The sequence below is a fragment of the Trachypithecus francoisi genome, unplaced genomic scaffold (genome assembly GCF_009764315.1).
Source record: "Trachypithecus francoisi isolate TF-2019V2 unplaced genomic scaffold, Tfra_2.0 Lachesis_group16, whole genome shotgun sequence".
Classification (NCBI taxonomy): Eukaryota; Metazoa; Chordata; class Mammalia; order Primates; family Cercopithecidae; genus Trachypithecus; species Trachypithecus francoisi.
This window is the reverse complement of record NW_022681461.1, coordinates 11,644,398-11,670,755: the sequence shown is the minus strand read 5'-3', so window position 1 is coordinate 11,670,755 and position 26,358 is coordinate 11,644,398. Positions and strand designations below refer to the sequence as shown.

Here is a 26,358-nt window from a genome sequence, read left to right as displayed (position 1 = left end):
GCTCTCATAATTGCCTGGAAGCTCTATGCACATCCTGGGGCTTGTCATCTGGGAGGCAGACTGATTAAGTAGTGACCTAGCCATTTTGTTTGCAAATCCCTGAAAGTCACTGAAAAATCATCCTACTTAAAGACTTGAGCCACACTGAATGTTTCTAGAAACGATGCAGGCTTTCCGAATGGTTTTCATCAACTTTGGCTTCTCAACCCTCACCTCCCTCCACTGCCCCTGGTTTCAAAGGCTCCTAAAGAGACGGTCTCTTTGCAATGACCCACTCATTACAATCTAATGTTGGAGATTCACTGGATAATCACAGCGAAGGACCAGAAAGGGGAAATGAAAGTGACCTCGCCACCGCCCCAGGCCCCATTCTTACCATCTATGTTTCTGTCATTCCCTGCCAGGGCTGCCTGCTTGTCTGTCTCAGATTCCGCCTCATTTTCATCCATGTTGTAGTCATCTTCTCCTCTCAGTTTCTGCTGGTTTCTCCCTGTAAAATTAGCACATAAAACATAAGCTACATCGTTTCTGTCTTGATGTCACAGGAGTATCAGAGCACAGGTGCTGGGTGTTAGCCACACTTGCTCACAATCAGATCTGTCGGCTGCCTCTCTGGAAATGGTAGGGACGCATGGGCTGGCTTCCAGGACAAACACGTGCATTCTGTGTACTCCTCTTGAACTCTGAATCTAGAGGCAGCACGGCCCTACATAAAAGGGTGCATTCTAGGCTGAACACGGAGAAACTAGCTAACAACTCAAATCTCAAGGTAAAAGAAAGGTGCCACTGTTTTAGGAAGGAACGGGTATCTGTAGTGAATGACAGCATCTCCTTCGAATGGAGAGAGGAAATGGAGCCGCCGCCGTGAGCCACGGGAGAAATCGTCCCTCATACTTACAGCGTGAGAGAACCCACCGGTCTACTCACCCCTGGAGGGGCAGCAGCCAGAGAAGATGAGGACAAAAGGCTTTCAAGAGACCTACTCAAAGGGTTTAACTTACATATTTTAAATGTGTATGCAGGCGGTAAACAAAATCTTTTTTTTTTTTTGAGATGGAGTCTGGCTCTGTTGCCCAGCCTGGAGTGCACTGGCACAATCTTGGCTCACTGCAAGCTCTGCCTCCTAGGTTCAAGTGATTCTCCTGCCTCAGCCTCCCAAGTGGCTGGGATTGCAGGCATGTGCTGCCATGCCCGCCTAATTTTTTAGTTTTAGTACAGATGGGGTTTCACCATGTTGGCCAGGATGGTCTCGATCTCCTGACCTTGTGACCTGCCCACCTCAGCCTCCCAAAGTGCTGGGATTACAGGTATGAGCCACCATGCCTGGCCAAATGCGCAATCTTTTTTAAAAGTGCACACCTGGAAAAGCAGCTCTAGTCTATTTCTCAGGCTCACTGCCTGGGGTGCAAACTGCACAGGCCTGCATGTTTCTTCAAATGCGGTCACCACACCTGCGTCTAGAAGCAGGTGCATCCTACAGGCACTGTGGCATCTCAGGCCCAACTTTTGTTACACTTCGTGACCAGCCGCTGAGAGGTCTGACGCTGGAGCGCCACAGGCTGAGCCAGCCGGTGGGATCGCCCTGCCTCACACACCATGAGCGTCTCCTTGCTGGGTGGGCACAGAACACAGGGACCCAGCAGGGATACTTAGGGGGAGGCTGACAAAATGCACTTCTTTAACTGGAACTTGGGAGGACACATTCTTCAGAAAGACAATGAAGTGAAAATTAGATTTAAATGGAATCAGGGTAACTTGTGCCAATCAGTGTACCCTCCAACTGCTGTGACTTGGTCCACCCCAGAGCGCAGGTGTCATATCCTCAGAAGTGTTCCTGGCTCAGGTGGGAAGGACATTTTCCACATCTGAAGGGACTGAAATACATCCCGGAATAGTCGGTTGATCTCTGATTCCTACCCTTTATTTCTTTAAAAAGAAAAAAGTCAACCAAACCAAGAAGGATTCCCATGTCAAGTTTCCTCATTGTTCACATACGCATGAACCTTCATCTACCCAATACTCCTTCCTTCCTTCAGTCATTCACTAGGCACTGATTGTCTAAATGGCACCAGACACTGCACGACAGTGGATACACAAAGATGGGCCATGTGGCCTGCCGGCCAGGAGGAGGCGTCCCCTTTAAACACCCATCTCCAGGCCGCCCACCTGCAAAGTCCCCTCGACTCCCTGCCGATACTGCATCTAAAACCTCGAGTTCTGGAGCATATGCTGCTCTTCCTTCCTGCCTCCCTCTTGAAAACGAGTAAGAAACCTTCAAACGAAAAGGAACTGGCAAACTGTGGACTGTGTTTGGTCAAATTCAGGGTGCTCCGTGGGTGCTGGGAAGGAGATGGAGGTGACTGGGTGTCTGGTGGAAGGGAGTCCACCGCGGCCCCCGAAGCTTCACACCCACCTTCCCTGGCAGCGTCCTGCTCCTCCTCCTGTCCATCAGGGATGACAAGCTGGTCTCGCTCGGGGCCCTCCATCTCCGGATTTTCCTGGCTCACTGAGAGAGCAGCTGGCACCTGTGGGGTGTGGCCCAGTTCTCTGGCTCCCCCGAAGCCTCTTCCGTCCACAGGTCTGTCTTCCACCACCTGCTCCCGGCCTGGCTCCTGTGGCAGCCCCAGCCTGTCCCTCTGAGGCTCCTCCTCACTCGCCACCCGGATCTCATTGATTTCCTCTGTGCACAGAACACAGTTAGCTGTGACCTCGCCAGTATGTGATTTTTTAAAAAAAAAAAAAGAAGAAAAACCTCATTCCACTCAATTCCCAGAACCTTCCCAAGGAATGGGGGTGGGGTGGGCTGCACACAGGAGAACAACCAGGCAGGTAGCAGCTCCTTTTGTGATCTCAGCCACCGACTGCAGGTCTCTCTGTGCCTGCAGCTCATCAGAACCGTGACGAAGAGAAAAGTAGCTTACAAAAAAAAACTCTGGACTAAATGATCTTGACAAGGTACAATGGGAAGAGGGTGTCCTGCGGAGTGACCCGATCGTCTTGTCTGCTGGAGACAAGCATTTGGGAGCCAGGGCAGGCCCGCCCGGGGCTTTGCTCATGGACAGCAGCCTCCTGGTTCCGTGTCTGTGGCTCAGCCTCCTTCCCCACAAGCCCACCCATGTCCTGCATAAAGGTGCAGCCTGGGCCTTTCTCTACACAGCTGCTCAAGGACAAGGCACTTCGTTTACAAGGAGGAGACATCAGTCAGACAGATAAGAAGCCCCAGTGCCCCAACTCCAGGTGCCCAGAGAGACACACCCTGCTCCTGGCTGCCCCGCTGCTGGCTTCACTGACTGCCTCAGCAGCTCGCTGGGACTGCTTCCTCGACGGGGCTCTGGAGAGCAGGGAACAGGGCAACTGCTGAGCTCTGCTTACCTTTCTCAACTTGTCTCTTCGAATCCAAAACCACTTCGGAACTGGGGGCTGGAGTCTGGAACTTGCTGTTACCGGGCACGTTTCCTTTCCCTTGCGGTGCCTCTGCACGTGGCAGGCCTGCTACCTGCAGCCTGGGCTGCGGCTCATCGAGGGCTTGAAGCTGAAACAGAAGCACAGGACAGAAAGCCAGGGCAGGGCTCTGTGAGCAGAAGCCGCACAAGAATCCCACCAATCCCACCACCATATCCTTCCGACCAAGACCCTGAGAAACGCCACAGTCTACTCTGGCCACGCCCTGGTCATGTGGCGTAAATCAGAAGACAAGAGGTTGAGTCAAGGTCTCCCAGAAAGTACTGTCAATACGGAAGAAAACTGGGCAGAGATTCTGCTGAGAGGAAGCATTTATAGAATCATAAAATACCCAGGCGGAAGATCAACGGAAAAGAAGACATGAACACCACAAATGCTCCTTAACAGAACAAGCATCTCCAGAACCCTCAGCCCAGCAAGGGGAAATGCACCTGCTTCTCAGGTACACATGGAATATTTTCCGGGATGAACAAATGGCAGGCCAGAAAGCAAGCCTCCATACACTTAAATAACTAAAATCACACAAAGTGAATTATCTAATAGCAATGGAATGGATTATAAATCAAAACAGAATGAAACTTGTGACATTTGCAAATATTTGGAAATTAAACCACACACTCCTAAATCACCAGTGAGTTCAACAATAAACCACAAGGCAAATTAGAAAATGCTTGGACAGCCAGGCGCGGTGGCTCACGCCTGCAATCCCAGCACTCTGGGAGGCTGAGGCAGGCGGATCACCAGAGGTCAGAAGTTTGAGACCAGCCTGGCTAACATGGTGAAACCCCATCTCTACTAAAAATACAAAAATTAGCTGGGCATCATGGCGGGCGCCTGTGATTCCAGCTACTTGGGAGGCTGAGGCAGGAACATCGCTTGAACCCAGGAGGCGGAGGTTGTAGTGAGCAGAGATCATGGCACTTGCACTGCAGCCTGGGCGACAGAGCGAGACTCTGTCTCAAAAAAAAAGAAAATGCTTTGACACAAAACAAAAACACAGCATACCAAAGCTTACGGGAAGCGGCTCCAGCAGTGCTTAGGGAGGAACGTAAGACTTCCAGTTTTCAGTGCCTCACGTGAGAAGCTTAGAAGTCACCACTTAGTCCTAACAACAAGTAAAAAGCTAAACAGACTGAAAAGTTATCAGCTCTTCTTGGATCCATAGGAGAGGTGAGGACAGAGTGTAAATCACTGTCCTTAAGCCTGGAGACAGAGTCCAATACAGTGAGTCCCGGCTCACCAGGATAGGCTCGGGCAGACGTCACCGAGGGAACCAGTGTTGGGGTAGGAGAGCCCAGTCATGTATGAACTGTTTAAGGCTCAGTGTGGATGAGTCTGAGAGTTAAAAACCTGCCCCAGCTGGGTGTGGTGGCTCATGCCTGTAATTCCAGTACTTTGGGAGGCTGAGACGGGCTGATCACCTGAGGTCGGGAGTTCGAGACCAGCCTGACCAACATGGAGAAACCCGAGATCTACTAAAAATACAGAACTAGTCAGGTGTGGCAGTGCATGCCTGTAGTCCCAGCTACTCAGGAGACTGACGCAGGAGAATCGCTTGAACCCGGGAGGCAGAGGTTGCAGTGAGCCAAGATTGCGCCACTGCACTCCAGCCTGGGTGACAAGAGCGAAACTCCAACTCAAAAAGAAAGAAAAAAAAAAAAGTAAAAAACCTGCCCCAGCCGTAAGGGGCTCCCATACTTATGAGTTTTACCCCTAGGAGCTCAACCAGGCTCTCAGTAAATATCAGAGAAAAATTGGCTTGTGCTTCCAGCAGTGTGGTGGGGAAAGGAACGACTCTGCAACAGGCCACAGAGCTCTGTTCTCCTTAACCAGGGTGGCCCTCAGGAGGAGTGTATTACCCAGAGCCCCTGCTGGGATATTATCGGAGCCTAACTGACCTGGGGGAATGAAACACCCAACTCCAGTGAGCTCTAGACTTCCACATGGGAGAAGGAAGCTACTCAACTCCAGCCCACTCTAGCCACTCTGTCCCACTGGGGTAGGGAGTGGGTACTGAGCAGCATAGGGGACATACACAGCCAAGGGACTCAGGCTCACTGAAAACCCTCATACTTACAGCACACTGATTTTTGACAAAGGTGCCAAGACAATTCAGTGGGGGAAAAGCAGTCTTTCTTTCAACAAGTGATACTGAGACAACTTGATATCCACACACACACAAGAATGAAGCGGGAGCTCTACCGCACACCATATGCAAGAATTAAATTAACTGAAAATGAATCATAGGCCTAGATGTAAGAACTAAGAATGATAAAACTCTGAGAAGAAAATGCAACAGGAAATCTTCAAGATCTCGGGTCAAAGTGTTCCTAGATACAACACCAGGAACACACAACAAAAGAAAAAACAAATACGATGGATTTTGTCAAAATTAAGAACTTTTGTGCTTCAACTAAACACCAGCAAGAAAGTGAAAAACCCCACAGAATTGAAAAAAAAAAAAAAACTTGCAAATCATATATCCATTATATCTTTAGTAAAACAGATTCTAAAAACTCTTACAACTCAAAAATAACTCAATTAAAAAATGAGCAAAGGAACTGAATAGACATTTCTCCAAAGAAGATATACAAATGGCCAGTGAAGCATGTGAAAAGATGCTCAGTATCATGAGGGATATCATAGTTATTAGGGAAATGCAAACCCAAACGACAATAAGCTACCACTCCACACCTGCTAGAAAGGGTATCATGAAAAAGGTAGTATCAAGAATTGGCGGCCGGGCGCGGTGGCTCAAGCCTGTAATCCCAGCACTTTGGGAGGCCAAGACAGGCGGATCACAAGGTCAGGAGATCGAGACCATCCTGGCTAACCCGGTGAAACCCCGTCTCTACTAAAAAATACAAAAAAAAAACTAGCCGGGCGAGGTGGCGGGCGCCTGTAGTCCCAGCTACTCGGGAGGCTGAGGCAGGAGAATGGCGTAAACCTGGGAGACGGAGCTTGCAGTGAGCTGAGATCCGGCCACTGCACTCCAGCCTGGGCGACAGAGCGAGACTCCGTCTCAAAAAAAAAAAAAAAAAAAAAAAGAATTGGCAAGGATGTGAAGAAACTGGAGCCCTCATAAACTACTGGTGGGAGTGGAAAATGGTATGGCCACTTTAGAAGAAGTCTGGGAGTTTCTCAATAGGTTAAATATAGATTATCATATAACCCAGCAGCTCTACTCCTAAGTGATATCCAAGAGATATGAAAACATACGACCACACAAAAGCTTCATGTTCATACGGCATTATTCATAATAGCCAAAACGTGGGAACACTCCAAATGCCCATCAACTGATGACGAATAAACCACATGTGGTCCATCCACAGGATGGATTAATCAGCCACTGAAGGGAATGCAGTACTGAGGCATGCTGCAACCCCGATGAGCCCTGAAGCACTTATACTCAGTCATAGCAGCCAGACAGGCCAGGCACAGTGGCTCAAGCCTGTCATCTCACCACTTTAGGAGGCCAAGGTGGGCGGATCACTTGAGGTCAGGCATTCGAGACCAGCCTGGCCAACATGACGAAACCCCATCTCTACTAAAAATACAAACATTTGCCAGGCCTGGTGGTGGGTGCTTGTAACCCCAGGTACTCGGGAGGCTGAGGCTGGAGAATCGCTTGAACCTGGGAGGCAGAGGTTGCAGTGAGCCGAGATCACGTCACTGCACTCCAGCCTGGGCAACAGAGCGAGATGCCCTCTCAAAAAAAAGTCAAGACACAAAAGGCCGCACATATATGATTCTATTGACAGGAAATTATCCAGATGAGGCAAATCAAGAGACACAAAGTAAATTAGCAGTTGGCTGTCTAGGGCTGTGGGGACTGAAGGTCAATGAAGAGAGAACTAAGGGATATAGGGTTTCTTTTGTGCCAATAAAAATGCTCTGAAATTGACTGTGGTGATGGCTGCATAATTTTGTGAATACACCCAGAACCCATGAATTGTAAATTTTCTATGAATCACAGGGAATGCAAATTACATCTTAATAAAGCTGCTATATTTTTTAAAAAACCAACCAAAGATCACCCAGAAGGCTTCAAGCAGCAGCTTCGTGGGCTGTGCTCTGCACAGGAGGCGGAATGAGAGCACGAGACATGAAGTCGGCCAGACCTGAGGTCTTGATAGGCTCTACCACTGACCAGGTGGTGTGACACTGGCCACAAAACTTAACCCCTCCCATGGGCCTGGGGTCCTCAAATCAGGAAAACAGCAACTCTCTCCCAGGCTGGCTGTGGGCTTTAAATACGATAATTCCCGTAAAGCCCTGAGCTTGGGAAGTGGGACTGGAGGCCAGCACCCTTGGTTAGGTTCCAGTCATCCCAGGACCAGGTTCTGCTTTGTTGTATCTCAGGGAGCCAAGCCCACAAGGGAGGGCAGAGTCTAGAGAAAGCCAGGCGGCACATAAAAGAAACAAAATGCTTCAAGATAGGGGTACCTTCTAGAAACTCTTGGCAAAAATTCCCCAGTTACCTGCTGTCTCTGGTCGTTGTTTTCCCTCAGGTCTCTGGAAGCTACAGCTTCGTTCCCCTTCTTGGCGACCTCTTCTATTCGCTCCTCACACTGTTCCTTCACCTCCTTCATCTGATTGATGCACTGGCTCCTTTGGTGAGAGAAAGCAAAGGAAGGGCCTGATGTCTGTGGCTGTGTCTCTGCTGGGCGGTGACATCCACTTCCATAAGAGACACAGACCCTCTTCCGGCTTCAGGCGCTTCATCTGAAGAGGGCACTTAAGACAGGGCAACATGTGTGTGTTCAACGATTAAATGACCAAAAGAAACACACTAAAAATAATCATCCCATTGTTCTAAAACAGCGAACTTTACTGATTAGGAAAAAATTTTTTTTAACATACAATCTGTAGAATAAAAAAATACATACATGTATTGGTCTTCGTCCCTGGCTACTGCCACAGAGCTCTTAAAACCCTTGGAAGTTCCTGAGGGGGTATCTGGCTAGTCACAAGAAGCCCCTCTGGACCAGACTTGAGTTTATACTAATGAGGGGGTCTTGGGAGTGGGGAAGGATGGGCGTCAGATAGTTTCAGGACAGAGGCTGACTGCCAGAAAAACCAGCCACATGACTGAAAAGTTGGAACTTTCAGCTCCACCTCCTCCGGGGAGGAGAGAAGGACTGGAGACTGAGTTCAACCCCGTGGCCAACAGTTTTATCAATCATGCTATATAAAAGACTCAAACTCCGGACCACAAGGCTTAGGGAGCTTTCAGGCTGGGGAACATCACAATGCACCGGATGGGAATGGCTGACTCCACGGGGTGGCCGCTCCTGTCTCCCCCATGGCGCCAGCCCTCACCTTAGGACTCTACCACTGGGCCGTTGTATAAAAGTCAAAACAGCTTTCCTGAATTCCGTGACAGTCATTCTGGCAAATTATCAAACCTGAGGGGGTAGTGGGTCATCCTAAAGCTGTGGCCAGCCAGGCAGAAGTGAGGGTGGCTGCGGGACACGTCAGACTTGTGGCTGGCATCTGAAGTGGGAGCAGGCGTGTGGGGTGGAGCCCCTTAACCTAGGGTCTGTGCTAAGTGGGTAGTATGAAAATTTGAACTGGAGGACACTCCGCTGAATTGCTGTTGCACTGCTTCAGCTTTCTGCCTGGAATTTACTTTAAGAGTATTTCCACAAGTGCCAGAGCTATGAAGTAATTAAGAGAATTACCCACTCATTTTGCAAATAAGAATGCTAAGGGCTGACATGCTTGTCTGGCATGGACCAGGGTCAGAGCTAGGCAGAAACTGAAGCCTGACTCCAGGGCTCTTTCCTGTTGTGCTCTCTCCACCACACAGCTCGCCTTTTCTGAGTCGCAGGCATTTCAGAGCCAAATGTGAGTACCACATTCAACCTCTGACTCTTGGAATATACCCTTCAGTTCAAAGCACCATGGGGTCACAGTGTACCACACACAGAGAATAGTACCAGGTGCTGCGGAAATAATGCAATGCAGAGTTCCTAACCTGGGACAGCTGAGAGATCAGGTGAAAATTTCATTTAAATACAATGCTCACAAACATACCAGCCACAGGTGGTAGACTAGTGCACAGCAGCCGAAACAGCGCGAACAAAAAGCTGTCTGTATACTGTATAACTGAATGAGCAGGTCATTTGCTATCCCTGGACCTTTAAACCTGCAAAAGGGAAGTACTGGTCGCCCCTGCTCCCAGCCCTGCTAAAATCAAGTACAAAGAGCCTTTATCTCCCAGCCTTGCAGATGAAGTGCGGCTTTCCACGCTCCAGCTGGAGAGCCAGGAGCCGAACTACCTCCATCCTCAATTCTGAGGCAAAGGCCATGCAGATTGTGACAGCGTTTCTTCCCGAAGATTCAGGTTGGCTTTTTCTAACATGTAAGTGGCAAATATTCCAGCACTAACTGGAGCTAAATTGGAGAGAGATACAGGACTTGGCCACCAGTGATTATTCCAACTGGGGCAACTGATGGCCAGAGTACCACGGATGGAATGTGTTCACTACAAGGACCTGTCAGGGCAGGTGATTCCATCACCCAGGGCACCGACCGTCACTGTATTACTTTACTTTCCAGTATCAACGCTGGAAACTGTCTCCTCATAGCAGGGAGATGAGATGGCGAGTGGTTCATCTCATGTGCTGACTCCAGGTGCTTCAGGGAGAAAGAACACACGGCTATGTTCAGGTGGAGAGCAGTGATTGCTTAGTGATGCCTGCCACAGGTGTAGGAGAATAAAAAGGGAGATGTGTGCTGGCTGATTCAAACAGAAACAATGCTAACAACACTACCTTGTACACCAAGAAACCTGGCCTTTCCATCAGCTTTTGTGTTCTTGGCACTGCCTTCTATAGAAGGATTAGACCAGACAGGATGTTTTAAGGGAGGGCGTGCAGCATTGAGGGAGGGCCCGAAGAATTCGCACGAATTGCACACTTTAGGCAGGTGTCCATTTATAAGTTTGCTGACAAAGTGTTCCTACTTTTTATCAGATTCTCTCAAAGGGCCTGTAATCCAAAGAAAGTTAAGAATAGCTCTTTTTTTGCTTCCAACACTCCACGAACATTATCCCTGGGAAGCATCGCACATCTGGTACAGGGCCTTGGGCACAAGTAGTGAAACAGACACAGCCAGAAAGAGCTTTTAATCTAGGTATCAACCTGCCAGGAGCAAAAGGAGTACATCCTACAAGTGTCTCCAGCCCAGCTTAGAGGTGTCCACCCATCGCCTGGGCCCAGGCTCTCCTACATGGGGAGCAGAGATTCCTTCTTTGGCACTGGGCTCTGATTTCCAGCTAGGTCAAAACCTTCTGGGGCAACATTTATCAAGTGAGGCCATGTATGGCTTTTTGTGTTTCAATCTATATGAGGGAAATATGTGCATTAAGGTGTCTTTAAGGATGAATAATAAGACTGAGGTACTTCATTTCTGTCTAAATGCAATTCTTTAATTATCAGCCTAACTCAAGGTTTCTCAACCTTAGCACTGTATATGTTTTAGGCCAGATAAAACGTGACTGTGGGAAGCTGTCTTGTGGATTATAGGATGTTTAGCAGTGTGCCTAGCTTCTACCCACTAGATGCCAGCAGCAGCCTCCTTGTAAGCCATGACATACAAAAATGTCTCCAAACATTGCCAAAGGCCTGTTGGGACAAGACTGCCCTGACATGAGAACCACTGGCATAGCTGAATAAGGTTCCACACATGAGTGACAATCACATTTCCCTTCTGTTGACTGGCTGCTCATGTCCTCTACAGAGACATATACTTGGGGCTTCATGTTTTCAGTTGTACGTGGTTATAAAGTGAGTAGGAAGATATTAGGCAGGTGGACAATGCTTGGAGGAACATGGAAATCCCTAAGAACGCAATGAAGGTGAGACAACTGATTTTCCCAGGTTGCTGGTGACCATGCAGACGGCTCAAATCCTTTCAGAATGCAATTTGACAATTCACACCCAGCAACAGGCTAAACTACAGATGAGCCTTTTAGAAGGAAATAATCCAAAATAGTAATTTTTAAAAGACAGGAGCTATATGGACGTTTTAAATATAATCCAAATAATATACTTTTTAAATTTAAAAATTAAAAAATAAGAGGCTGGCCGGGCGCAGTAGCTCACACCTGTAATCCTAGCACTTTGAGAGGCCAAGGCGAATGGATCACTTGAGGTTAGGCGTTTGAGACCAGCCTGGCCAACATGGTGAAACCCATCTCTACTAAAAATACAAAAATTAACCAGGTGTGGTGGTGCATGCCTGTAATCCTAGCTACTCGGGAGACTGAGGCAGGAGAATCACTTGAACCCAGGCGGCAGAGGTTGCAGTGAGGCGAGATCGCACCACTGCACTCCAGCCTGGGAAACCAGAGCAGCAAAACTCCATCTCCAAAAAAAAAAAAAAAGAGCCTATAGCTAATGTGTTGTCGTTATTTAGGAGAAAAATTATGCCAATGGATATTTTTATCCTTAAAATCCCTTTTTATCATTGCATATCTACCTAATTTTACTTTTAAAAATAAAATTTTTGTGGCCGGGTGCGGTGGCTCACACCTGTAATCCCAGCACTTTGGGAGGCCAAGGCAGGCAGATCATGAGGTCAGGAGTTTGAGACCAGCCTGGCCAATGACAGGGTTTTAGTAGAAACCCAGGGTGTTGTGGCAGAGGCAGACACCTGTAATCCCAGCTACTCAGGAGGCTGAGGCAGAAGAATTGCTTGAACCTGGGAGGTGGAGGTTGCAATGAGCCGAGATCGCACCACTGCACTCCACCCAGCCTGGGGGACAGAGCCAGACTCCATCTCAAAAAAAAGAGAATATATATATACACACACACACACACATATACATATATACATAATACAAGTAAGTAAAAGAATGATTAAATTTTTTTGATGACTGCAATTAAGTAAACATTCGTGTGAACTTGGGCATGGACTGGATAGAGTTAAGTCAAAGGGAAAAGGGCAGGCATGAGGGTTGGGCTGTGGGTGGCTGGTTCTCTCTGAATCCCAAACTTCCTACACATTAGCTGTATTTTTATGTTTTTATGAGGAAAAAAAGTGGAAAAAATAAACACAACCTTATCCTGTGACCTGTAAACTGGTTTTTACTATCTTCCCACGGGCCTTAGCTCACTTTTCAATAGTTCAATATTGCTTGGCTTTGATTATAAAAGTATTCCATTCTCACTGTACTTAATGCAAAAATTCGGAAAACCACTGAAAAGTCTAAAAAAAAAAAACAAAATGCCCACAACGTGATCACCAGGCAATAAACTATTACTATATCAATATTTTGCCAAAATGGCTTTTAGTCAACGAATCTGATTTAGCTCACGTGGGCACCTGTGAAACACATTTTTAACGCTTTATGTTGTTGACTTGACCAGTACACCTGTGCCTGACAGAGTTTGAAGCTACATTTTAAGGCGTGCTGAGAAATGTGGTTCCCGCTGAGAGCTGGCCTCCTTGTGCGTTTGCGTAGCACATGAATCCGAGAGGGGCCCGCGGGCCCGTGCCTTTCTCAGAGTCCTGCATGGAGCAGAAGGTGCATGCTCTATCAGAGGTTATGTCTCCATCTGCCACCCTCAGCTTAACCCCCCGCCCTCTGGTGGCGTGCACCCTGCACTGTGGCACGCACTCTGAGGTGCACTCACAGGTCGTAGGAGAACTTCCTCTCCAGGTTGGTCTGGTTCTTCTGAAACTGGAGGACATCCTGCTGCAGCCTGCCGTAATTCCTCTGCAGGGTCTTTAACTGGTCTACACCAAGAGGACAAGGAATTGCACAGGTTACTGGCACAACAATGTCATGCATTCATTCAAAATACAACAGAGGCAGACTCACACATCACACCATAACGGGCAAGGACAGATCAGGGCAAAGGAGGAGACAGACAAAAAGCTGAAAACACAGCCCCTCCTCAGAGTCACTACACCCCAGCTGTGGAGAGAGCTCTGGAAGAGCAGCAACCCGAAAGAACCTGCGTCTGGATCCTTTTCCAAATGTCTCTCTTAAATCTCCTTTTTGGCCACTAGCCTTTAACATATTATCGGAAGTTTCTACGTGCCTGTCTCTTTTGTAGACATCATAAGCCCCGAGGTGTCCCCAAAGGTCACACATACCACCCTGCCCTCATCCGCAGTCGACTCATCCTTCCACCTGTAAAACACTGACTTTTGACGTTTGGTCAGATAAGCAGCCACTCCTGCTGACACCCCGCCCTCGGCCACCAGGCTACCCACCAGCAACCTCCCCCCAGTCATTTATTCACAGCCAAGCCACTCTCCAAGGCCCTGTGCCCATTTAATCACCCGACACTCTCATCAGGGAAACAGCAGCTTTAAGGAAATTAATCAGCGCCACCCCTGCTGCCCTGATGACTCGGCTCACAAAAGAGCCCCGGTGGGCAAAGGGCCGAAATTGGGGCAGAGGGGAGGGCAGCCACCAGGGGGATACCAGAGTGGATAGCAGCAGCAGCCAGGCCCAGACACAGCCGGGACACACAGGCCAGGACAGATGTAGGCATCCCCGAGGTACGCCCTCACAACACTAGACCTACAACAGTCTCAGGTGGAAAATAAAGTGAAACAAAACAGGATTCTGTGAATTATGACACACACAACACGGACTCATCCCAAGAGCCTGCACGTGACACCGGCAAGAGACAAAGCTGTGGCGAAGAGAACAGGTGGGTGGGAGCTGGGCCCAGAGAGAGAGGGGACTGGTGACTTCGGCATGGGTGAGGGGTCCTGGAGTGGCAGGCAGGTGCCGTGTTGACTGCAATGGTGATCTGCGAGACTCTGTTAGGACTTACCCAACTAGGGTAAGTCCTAACATATACTGATGCCATCTGTATGCATGCACCCAATTATTATTATTCTTTTTAAATTATACTTTAAATTCTAGGGTACATGGGCACAACGTGCAGGTTACATATGTATACATGTGCCATGTTGGTGTGCTGCACCCATTAACTCATCATTTACAATAGGTATTTCTCTTAACGCCATCCCTCTCCCCCTCCCCCTACCCCACGACAGACCCCAGTGTGTGATGTTCCCCACCCTGTGCCCAAGTGTTCTCGTTGTTCAATTCCCACCTATGAGTGAGAACATGCAGTATTTGGTTGTCCGTCCTCGTGACAGTTTGCTCAGAATGATGGTTTCCAGCTTCATCCATGTCCCTACAAAGGACATGAACCCATTCTTTTTTATGGTTGCACAGTATTCCATGGTGCATATATGCCACATTTTCTTAATCTAGTCTATCACTGATGGAAATTTGGGTTGATTCCAAGTCTTTGCTATTGTGACTAGTGCCACAATAAACGTATGTGTGCATGTGTCTTTACAGTAGCATGATTTATAATCCTCTGGGTATATACCCAGTAATGGGATCGCTGGGTCAAATGGTATTTCTAGTTCTAGATCCTTGAGGAATCACCACACTGTCTTCCACAATGGTTGAACTAGTTTACAGTCCACTAACAGTGTAAAAGCGTTCCTATTTCTCCACATCCTCTCCACCACCTGTTGTTTCCTGACTTTTTACTGATCGCCATTCTAACTGGTGTGAGATGGTATCTCATTGTGGTTTTGATATGCATTTTTCCGATGACCAGTGATGATGAGCATTTTTTCATGTGTCTGTTGGCTGCATAAATGTCTTCTTTTGAGAAGTAGACACTTCAAATCCTTTGCCCACTTTTTGATGGGATTGTTTGATTTTTGTCTTCTAAATTTGTTTAAGTTCTTTGTAAGTTCTGGATATTAGCCGTTTGTCAGTTGGGTAGATTGCAAAGATTTTCTCCCATTCTGCAGGTTGCCTGTTCACTCTGATGGTAGTTTCTTTTGCTGTGCAGAAGCTCTTTAGTTTAATTAGATCCCATTTGCCTATTTTGGCTTTTGTTGCCATTGCTTTTGGTGTTTTAGTCATGAAGTCCTTGCCCATGCCTATGTCCTGAATGGAATTGCCTAGGTTTTCTTCTAGGGTTTTTATGGCTTTAGGTCTAACATTTAAGTCTTTAATCCGTCTTGAATTAATTTTTGTATAAGATGTAAGGAAGGGATCCAGTTTCAGCTTTCTACATATGGCTAGCCAGTTTTTCCAGCACCATTTATTAAATAGGGAATCCTTTCCCCATTTCCTGTTTTTGTCAGGTTTGTCAAAGATCAGATGGCTGTAGATATGTGGTATTATTTCCAAGGGCTCTATTCTGTTCCATTGGTCTATACCTCTGTTTTGGTATCAGTAACCATGTTGTTTTGGTTACTGTAGCCTTGTAGTATAGTTTGAAGTCAGGTAGCATTAATGCCTCCAGCTTTGTTCTTTTGGCTTAGGATTGACTTGGCAATGCAGGCTTTTTGGTTCCATATAAACTTTAAAGTAGTTTTTTCCAATTCTGTGAAGAAAGTCATTGGTAGCTTGATGGGGATGGCATTGAATCTATAAATAACCTTGGGCAGTATGGCCATTTTCACGATATTGATTCTTCCTATCCATGAGCATGGAATGTTCTTCCATTTGTTTGTGTCCTCTTTTAATTTTCGCTGAGCAGTGGTTTGTAGTTCTCCTTGAAGAGGTCCTCCACACTCCTTGTAAGTTAGATTCCTAGGTATTTTATTCTCGTTGAAGCAATTGTGAATGGGAGCTCACTCATGATTTGGCTCTCTGTCTGTTATTGGTGTATAGGAATGCTTGTGGTTTTTGTACATTGATTTTGTATCCTGAGACTTTGCTGAAGTTGCTTATCAGCTTAAGGAGATTTTGGGCTGAGACGATGGGGTTTTCTAAATATACAATCATGTCAACTGCAAACAGAGACAATTTGACTTCCTCTTTTCCTAACTGAATACCCTTGATTTCTTTCTCTTGCCTGATTGCCCTAGCCAGAACTTCCAACACTATGTTGAATAGGAGTGGTGAGAGAGGGCATCCCTGTCTTGTGCCAGTTTTCAAAGGGAATTTTTCCAGTTTTTGCCCATTCACTATGATATTGGCTGTGGGTTTGTCATAAATAGCTCTTATTTTGAGATACGTCCCATCAATACCTAGTTTATTGAGAGTTTTTAGCATGAAAGGCGGTGGAATTTTGTCAAAGGTCTTTTCTGTATCTATTGAGATAATCATGTGGTTGTCTTTGGTTCTGTTTATATGCTGGATTACGTTTATTGATTTGCATATGTTGAACCAGCCTTGCATCCCAGGGATGAAGCCAACTTCATCGTGGTGGATAAGCTTTTTGATGTGCTGCTGGATTCAGTTTGCCAGTACTTTATTGAGGATTTTTGCATCGAAGTTCATCAGGGATATTGGTCTAAAATTCCCTTTTTTTGTTGTATCTGTCAGGCTTTGGTATCAGGATGATGCTTGCCTCATAAAATGAGTTAGGGAGGATTCCCTCTTTTCCAATTGATTGGAATAATTTCAGAAGGAATGGTACCAACTCCTCCTTGTACCTCTGGTAGAATTCGGCTGTGAATCCGTCTGGTCCTGGACTTTTTTTGGTTGGTAGGCTATTAATCATTGTCTCAATTCCAGAACCTGTTATTGGTCTATTCAGAGATTCAGCTTCTTCCTGGTTTAGTCTTGGGAGAGTGTTTGTGTTCAGGAATTTATCCATTTCTTCTAGACTTTCTAGTTTATTTGGGTAGAGGTGTTTATAGTATTCTCTGATGGTAGTTTGTGTTTCTGTGGAATCAGTGGTGATATCCCCTTTATCATTTTTTATTGCATCTATTTGATTCTTCTCTCTTTTCTTCTTTATTAGTCTTGCTAGCAGTCTATCAATTTTGTTCATCTTTTCAAAAAACCAGCTCCTGGATGCATTGATTTTTTGAAGGGTTTTTTGTGTCTCTATCCCCTTCAGTTCTGCTCTAATCTTAGCTATTTCTTGCCTTCTGCTAGCTTTTGAATGTGTTTGCTCTTGCTTCTCTAGTTCTTTTAACTGTGATGTTAGGGTGTCAATTTTAGATCTTTCCTGCTTTCCCCTGTGGGCATTTAGTGCTATAAATTTCCCTCTAAACACTGCTTTAATTGTGTCCCAGAGATTCTGGTATGTTGTGTCTTTATTCTCATTGGTTTCAAATAACATCTTTATTTCTGCCTTCATTTTGTTATTTACCCAGTAGTCATTCAGGAGCAGGCTGTTCAGTTTTCATGTAGTTGAGCGGTTTTGATTGAGTTTCTTAGTCCTGAGTTCTAGTTTGATTGCACTGTGGTCTGAGAGACAGTTTGTTATAAGTTCTGTTCTTTTACATTTGCAGAGGAGTGCTTTACTTCCAACTATGTGGTCAATTTTGGAATAAATGCGACATGGTGCTGAGAAGAATGTATATTCTGTTGATTTGGGGTGGAGAGTTCTGTAGATGTCTATTAGGTCCGCTTGGTGCAGAGCTGAGTTCAATTCCTGGATATCCTTGTTAACTTTCTGTCTCGTTGATCTGTCTAATGTTGACAGTGGGGTGTTAACCCATTATTATCGTGTGGGAGTCTAAGTCTCTTTGTAGGTCTCTAAGGACTTGCTTTACGAATCTTGGGCATGCACCCAATTATTTAAAATGCAAACTAGTCTACATGGCAGACCAGAGGCTGCCTGAGGAAAACGGATCACCATGGCACACAAGTAAACTTTTGGGGGTGATGAATATGTTCCCTGTGTTGACTTTGGTGGAGTTACTCGACACGTATGCTCTATCAAAACTGCTGTCCAACTGAACCTTTACGTGATACCCCCTACCCTCACCCCCGCAGCCAGGCAGCCTCTTCAACTCTGTGTAACCCTATGTTTCCCCCAAACACATTTCACAAAGTGACCCCTTTTCACATAAGACTTTCTAATATTCTTAGAACCTGACTTAGAACTAGAACTCTAAACCAGCAACGATCAAAAGAACTATAATGCAAGTTGTATAGGGAATTTTTAACTTCCCAGTAACCACACTTTTAGAGTAAAAATTACTCAACCCAACAGATGATTCAGCCCAACAGCATGGACCGTGCTGACCCTCCTGTCACAGAGGAAGGAGGAGCCCACCCCCCGACAAAGGACAGCACCCCATTTCCCACCCCGTGGCTGCTCCAGAAGGACTCAAAGGAAAACCAATCCCCAGCTGCCAAGTTGAGTCACAGCAGCAAAGAGGGGGAACTAAATTGTGCTGGACAGGTTTTCTAAGTTTCATGCAATCTAAATTCAGCATGACCCAATTCATGGGTCACATGTATACCAAGTGTATACATAACAGAGCATGTGCCTACGCATGTGCCTATCGTTAAGTACTATTTCTATTTCTCAACACATTCATGAGTGACATTCTGAACTCTTCTGTATCTAACAGCTTGCAATGTATTTGGCAATATTGTTTTAAAAGGAAAAGTCTCTTAATGAGATACAGTTAGGCAAAAAGAATAAAGATTGCTCAATGACTCATGATACTATCTGCCATGAGATTATCATGGAGACCCACCTGGGCCTAGAGAAGAACGAGAGAAATAGAGCTTCCTCCTACAAGGCCAGTGCCTGGCGTGGAGGAGCGAGCGGAACTTACCTTGCAGCACTCGGATGAGCCTCTCGCCTGTGGTGATGTTATTCACCAAAACCGCCTGCAAGGAAGATAAACACGCATGAAACACCCAAACCAACACCTCAGCCTGACAGCCACATGCGATGGAAACCAAAGATGGGGCCGCCCTCCCCAACCCAGTGCCGCTGGCGCTCAGTGCTTGGCCTGGACCCTCCCATGTCTGCTGCTGAAAAGGAACAGTCCGACCTAGAGATCAGCTCCCCACCGCCGCCTCTGGACCCGAGCAAAAGCCAGCGGGTCCGGACTCCACTCCAGCCCAGGAAATGCAGCTCCTCCAGGAAAGGGCCAACCAGGCTCTGCTTCCTCCTGCCCAACACAGCAGAGGTTCTGGGCACCCAGAGGACCAATCAGCAACCTCACACCGCAGCACACCGCACACCACTCCACACCAAACCACACCACACCACAACACAACACACACACCACATCAAACCACACCACACACACACACCACACACACCACTCCACACCAAACCACACCACGACACACATCAAACCACACCACACACACACCACACCACACACGACACACCTCACACCACTCCACACCAAACCACACCACGACACACCACATCAAACCACACACCACACACACCACGCCACACCAAACCACACCATGACACACCACACCACACACACATCAAACCACACCACACACACCACACACCTCACACCACTCCACACCAAACCACACCACGACACACATCAAACCACACCCCACACACACCACCCCAAACCACACCACTCCACACCAAACCACACCACTCCACACCAAACCACACGACACACACCACACAATCAAACCACACGACACACCACACACATACACCACACACGACACGCCATTCCACACCAAACCACACTATGACACACCACTCCAAACCACACCACTCCACAAACACCACGACACACCAAACCACACCACACACACCGCACCACACACATCACATACCACACCATACACGGCTCCACACACCATACCACACCACTCCACACCACACGATTCCATACCACCAGACCACACCACATCAGAGCACACCACACCGAACCACACTGAACCACACCATGCCACAACTCCGCACCACACACACCATTCCACACATCCCACACCACACACACTACACACGACTCCACACACCACCAGACCACACACCACTCCACACCACACACCACTCCACACACACCACACACACACGACTCCACATATCACACCACCAGACCACACCACACACCACTCCACACCAAACCACCACACCACACTCCACACCACACCACTCCACACCTAGCCACACCACTTCACTTCAAACCACACCACACACACACCACACACTCCACACCACACACACTCCACATGACTCCATACCACACACAAGACCACAGCACATACCACTCCACATCACACACACCACACCACACACACCACACACACCACTCCACACCAAACCACATCACACCACACAACACACACATCACATACCACACCATACTCTCTTCCATACAACACTACACCACGCCACTCCACACAAAACCACACACCACACCTTGCCCAACACTCCACACAACAAAACCACAACAGACCACACAACACCACACACACCACACACTTCACACCAAACCACCACACACCACTCCACTCCACATACACACACCACACTCCACAAACCACACACCACACCATGCCACAACACTCCACACACACACCATGCCACACCACGCCACACACCATCCCACACCAAACCACACCACACCCCACACAACACACCACATATCACATCAGACTGCTCCACTCCACACACACACTACTCCAAACACACCAAACCATACACATCACATACTGCTCCACACAACACCATACACCACACACTGCTCTACACCACACATCATATACCATACCACACCAAACCAAACCACGCCACACCACACCACTCTACACCAAAGCACTCTACACCACACCAGCTCACACTGCACAACTCTGCACCACTCCACCCCACACCAGCTGACATGCACAGCACCACTCCACTCCACCCCACACCAGCTCACACACTGCACAGCTCCGCACCGCTCCACTCCACACCAGCTCACATGCACAGCACCGCTCCACTCCACACCAGCTCACATGCACAGCACCGCTCCACTCCACACCAGCTCACATGCACAGCACCGCTCCACTCCACACCAGCTCACACCATGCACAGCCCGCTCCACTCCACACCACTCACATGCACAGCACCGCTCCACTCCACACCAGCTCACATGCACAGCACCGCTCCACTCCACACCAGCTCACATGCACAGCACCGCTCCACTCCACACCAGCTCACATGCACAACACCGCTCCACTCCAGCTCACATGCACAGCACCACTCCACCCCCACCAGTTCACATGCACAGCACCGCTCCACTCCACACCAGCTCACATGCACAGCACCGCTCCACTCCACACCAGCATATGCACAGCACCGCTCCACTCCACACCAGCTCACATGCACAGCCCGCTCCACTCCACACCAGCTCACTCACAGCACCGCTCCACTCCACACCAGCTCGCACATTGCCACAGCACCGCTCCACTCCACACCAGCTCACCGCACAGCACCGCTCCACTCCACACCAGCTCTCATGCACAGCACCGCTCCCTCCACACCAGCTCACATGCACAGCACCGCTCCACTCCACACAGCTCACATGCACAGCACCGCTCCACTCCACACCAGCAATGCACATGCACAGCACCGCTCCACTCCACACCAGCTCTCACACTGCACAGCACCACTCCACTCCACACCAGCTCTCACACTGCACAGCACCACTCCACTCCACACCAGCTCACATGCACAGCTCCACTCCACTCCACACCAGCTCACATGCACAGCACCACTCCACCCCACCAGCTCTCACACTGCACAGCACGCTCCACTCCACACCAGCTCTCACACTGCACAGCTCCGCACCACTCCACACCAGCTCACATGCACAGCACCACTCCACGCCACACCAGCTCACATGCCACAGCACCACGCCCACTCCACTCCACACCAGCTCACATGCCAGCACCACTCCACTCCAACACCAGCTCACGTGCACAGCACCACTCCACTCCACACCAGTCACGTGGCACAGCACCACTCCACTCCACACCAGCTCACATGCACAGCACCGCTCCACTCCACACCAGCTCTCACACTGCACAGCTCCGCACCACTCCACACCAGCTCACATGCACAGCACCAACTCACTCCACACCAGCTCACATGCACAGCACCACTCCACTCCACACCAGCTCACATGCACAGCACCACTCCACTCCACACCAGCTCACATGCACAGCACCACTCCACTCCACACCAGCTCACGTGCACAGCACCACTCCACTCCACACCAGCTCACGTGCACAGCACCGCTCCACTCCACACCAGCTCTCACACTGCACAGCTCCGCACCACTCCACACCAGCTCACATGCACAGCACCACTCCACTCCACACCAGCTCACATGCACAGCACCGCTCCACTCCACACCAGCTCACATGCACAGCACCACTCCACTCCACACCAGCTCTCACACTGCACAGCACCACTCCACTCCACAGCAGCTCACATGCACAGCACCACTCCTCCACTCACCAGCTCACATGCACAGCACCGCTCCACTCCACACCAGCTCACATGCACAGCACCGCTCCACTCCACACCAGCTCACATGCACAGCACCGCTCCACTCCACACCAGCTCACATGCACAGCACCGCTCCACTCCACACCAGCTCTCACACTGCACAGCTCCGCACCACTCCACACCAGCTCACATGCACAGCACCACTCCACTCCACACCAGCTCACATGCACAGCACCACTCCACTCCACACCAGCTCACATGCACAGCACCGCTCCACTCCACACCAGCTCTCACACTGCACAGCTCCGCACCACTCCACACCAGCTCACATGCACAGCACCACTCCACTCCACACCAGCTCACATGCACAGCACAGCTCCACTCCACACCAGCTCACATGCACAGCACCGCTCCACTCCACACCAGCTCACATGCACAGCACCACTCCACTCCACACCAGCTCACGTGCACAGCACCACTCCACTCCACACCAGCTCACATGCACAGCACCGCTCCACTCCACACCAGCTCTCACACTGCACAGCTCCGCACCACTCCACACCAGCTCACATGCACAGCACCACTCCACTCCACACCAGCTCACGTGCACAGCACCACTCCACTCCACAGCAGCTCATATGCACAGCACCACTCCACTCCACACCAGCTCTCACACTGCACAGCTCCGCACCACTCCACACCAGCTCACATGCACAGCACCACTCCACTCCACACCAGCTCACATGCACAGCACCACTCCACTCCACACCAGCTCACATGCACAGCACCACTCCACTCCACACCAGCTCACGTGCACAGCACCACTCCACTCCACACCAGCTCACATGCACAGCACCGCTCCACTCCACACCACTCTCACACTGCACAGCTCCGCACCACTCCCCACCAGCTCACACATGCACAGCACCACTCCACTCCACACCAGCTCACATGCACAGCACGCACCACTCCATCCAGCTCACATGCACAGCACCACTCCACTCCACACCAGCTCTCACACTGCACAGCTCCGCACCACTCCACACCAGCTCACATGCACAGCACCACTCCACTCCACACCAGCTCACATGCACAGCACCGCTCCACTCCACACCAGCTCACATGCACAGCACCACTCCACTCCACACCAGCTCTCACACTGCACAGCACCACTCCACTCCACAGCAGCTCACATGCACAGCACCACTCCACTCCACACCAGCTCACATGCACAGCACCGCTCCACTCCACACCAGCTCACATGCACAGCACCACTCCACTCCACACCAGCTCACGTGCACAGCACCACTCCACTCCACACCAGCTCACATGCACAGCACCACTCCACTCCACACCAGCTCACGTGCACAGCTCCACACCACTCCACCCCACACCAGCTCACATGCACAGCACCACTCCACTCCACACCAGCTCACATGCACAGCACCACTCCACTCCACACCAGCTCACATGCACAGCACCACTCCACTCCACACCAGCTCACATGCACAGCACCACTCCACTCCACACCAGCTCACATGCACAGCACCGCTCCACTCCAGCTCACATGCACAGCACCACTCCACCCCACACCAGCTCACATGCACAGCACCGCTCCACCCCACACCAGCTCACATGCACAGCACCGCTCCACTCCACACCAGCTCACGTGCACAGCTCCACAACCACTCCACCCCACACCAGCTCACACTGCATAGCTCCGCACCGCACCACTCCACTCCACCCCACATCAGCCCAGGTCTCCCTCGTTGAGAGCTCAAACTCCGAATTCCAGGTTGGCTAAAACAGAAAAGGGAATGCAGTGGCCACTCCACCAACAAGACCTCTCGATGCACTTGAACTTCTGGCCTCCTCCTGTCCACAGAGTCTATAAGCTTAGGCACTGGAGGGTTTCACACACAGTCTCACCATGCTGGGAAAGTCAACAGCAGAGGAGGACAGAAGCCACACAGAATCCAGATGACAACAAAGTGAAAAGTAGGAAGAGTGAGTGTCAAGGTCAGTGTAACAACTGGCCAATATGCCGTGACAAGTCACTTTATGCCAGAAGCTCTTCTAAGCCCTCCACATCTACTCGCTCACTTACTTTTTTTTTTTGAGACAGAGTTTTGCTCTGTCGCCAGGCTGGGAAGCAATGGCGCAATCTCCGGCTCACTGCAGCCTCCACCTCCCGGGTTCAAGCAATTCTCCTGCCTCAGTCTCCCAAGTAGCTGGGAGTAGAGATGGGGTCACCATGTTGGCAAGACTGGTCTTGAACTTCTGACCTCAAGTGATCCGGCCGCCTTGGCGTCCCAAAGTGCTGGGATTACAGGCGTAAGCCACTGCGTCCAGCCTCATTTATTCTTCTTGACAGTTATGTGAGGTAGTAGTATACTATCCCGTTTTTGGAAAAGGGAAACTGAGGCCCAGGCTGCTTAAATGGCTCACAGTCACCCGCCTACTAAAAGGCAAAGCCAAACTCCAGCTCCAACAGACATGCTCCAGAGAGCAAGTTCTTCACAGCTATTTGCCAAATTGCTACAAACCCAAGTAGGACACCAACGTAGTGGGCTGCAGCTACTGCTAAAAACAAACAAAAGCCTGCAAAAAGTGGGGAACAGAATATTAAGTATCAGAGTGTACTGCACAGGTAAACGCCATCTTACAGACAAACACATACAGCATATATGTGTGCTGGGCCACATCGCGAACATTCCTTACTGTGTCATCATCAACAAAGTTTGCAAATACTCCACTACTTGACATGCTGCCCATAACGTGGAGACACATTTGTGTCCCATTCCTGCTTAGTGGTGGACGATGACAAGCACAGCACCTCTTCCTCCTCTGGGAACTTTGTTTTCTCAGGCCTGGACAGAAACGACGCTTAGGCAAACAACAGCCTTTTGGAGTAAGGTGTTTGTGAACACAGGGAGGCATGCCCACAAATGAAATCGCATCAAACAAATCTGGTGTTTGGGAGCTCTGAGGACACGGAACATTTCCTGGGGCAACAGCAGAGACGTTATGGTGATATTACAGCAGAGACGTTATGGTGATATTACAGTAGAGACGTTATGGTGATCTTACAGCAGAGACGTTATGGTGATAATACCTGTAAAGTCACCCCTCAGGGAAAGATCATCCGAATGGGTGTGTATAGGTATGCTATACTTCAGGGGTTTTGAGGGGAGAGAGAGTAGGAAATGAAAGGAGGACCCACACAGTAGGAATCAGATTCACGCAGCACCTGCTACTCTTGGAAAAAGCTCGCTCTGCATGAAAAGAGAAAAGATTACCATATGATCCAACAACCCACTTGTGGGTATGAACCCAGAAGCATTTAAAGCAGGATCCCCAAGAGACATCTGCACTCTCATGTTAGCTGCAACATCACTCACAATTACCACGAGGCGAATGCAACCCAAGGGGTCACAGATGAATGAATGGATAAGCACAATGCGGCATACACATACAATGAAATATTACGCCACCTTTACAAAGAAGGAAATACAGACACCTACTACAACATGGATGAATGCAGACAACATTACACTAAGTGAAAACATAAGCCAGTCATAGAAGGACAAATGCTGTATGATTCCATTCATATGAAGTACCTAAAGTCATCAAAATCACAGAAACAAAACAGAAAGATGGCTGTCCAGGGACAGGAGAGGGGGAGGGAAATTGGTGTTTAGTGAGCATCGAG

At 49.0% G+C, this 26,358-nt stretch overlaps 1 protein-coding gene across 2 annotated transcripts in view; it reads right to left on the bottom strand.

Moving 5' to 3' along the window:
• GOLM1 (golgi membrane protein 1) overlaps nt 1-26,358 on the bottom strand; it is a 75,458-nt gene that overhangs the window by 6,699 nt on the left and 42,401 nt on the right. For both annotated transcript variants that reach the window (XM_033236927.1, XM_033236926.1), the window contains exons 4-9: nt 18,997-19,051; nt 13,107-13,209; nt 7,944-8,073; nt 3,373-3,532; nt 2,414-2,680; nt 377-490 (exon numbers count right to left, since the gene is read on the bottom strand). In XM_033236927.1, coding sequence (XP_033092818.1) covers nt 377-490; nt 2,414-2,680; nt 3,373-3,532; nt 7,944-8,073; nt 13,107-13,209; nt 18,997-19,051 — 829 coding nt within the window. The remainder of the gene's footprint in view (nt 1-376; nt 491-2,413; nt 2,681-3,372; nt 3,533-7,943; nt 8,074-13,106; nt 13,210-18,996; nt 19,052-26,358) is intronic.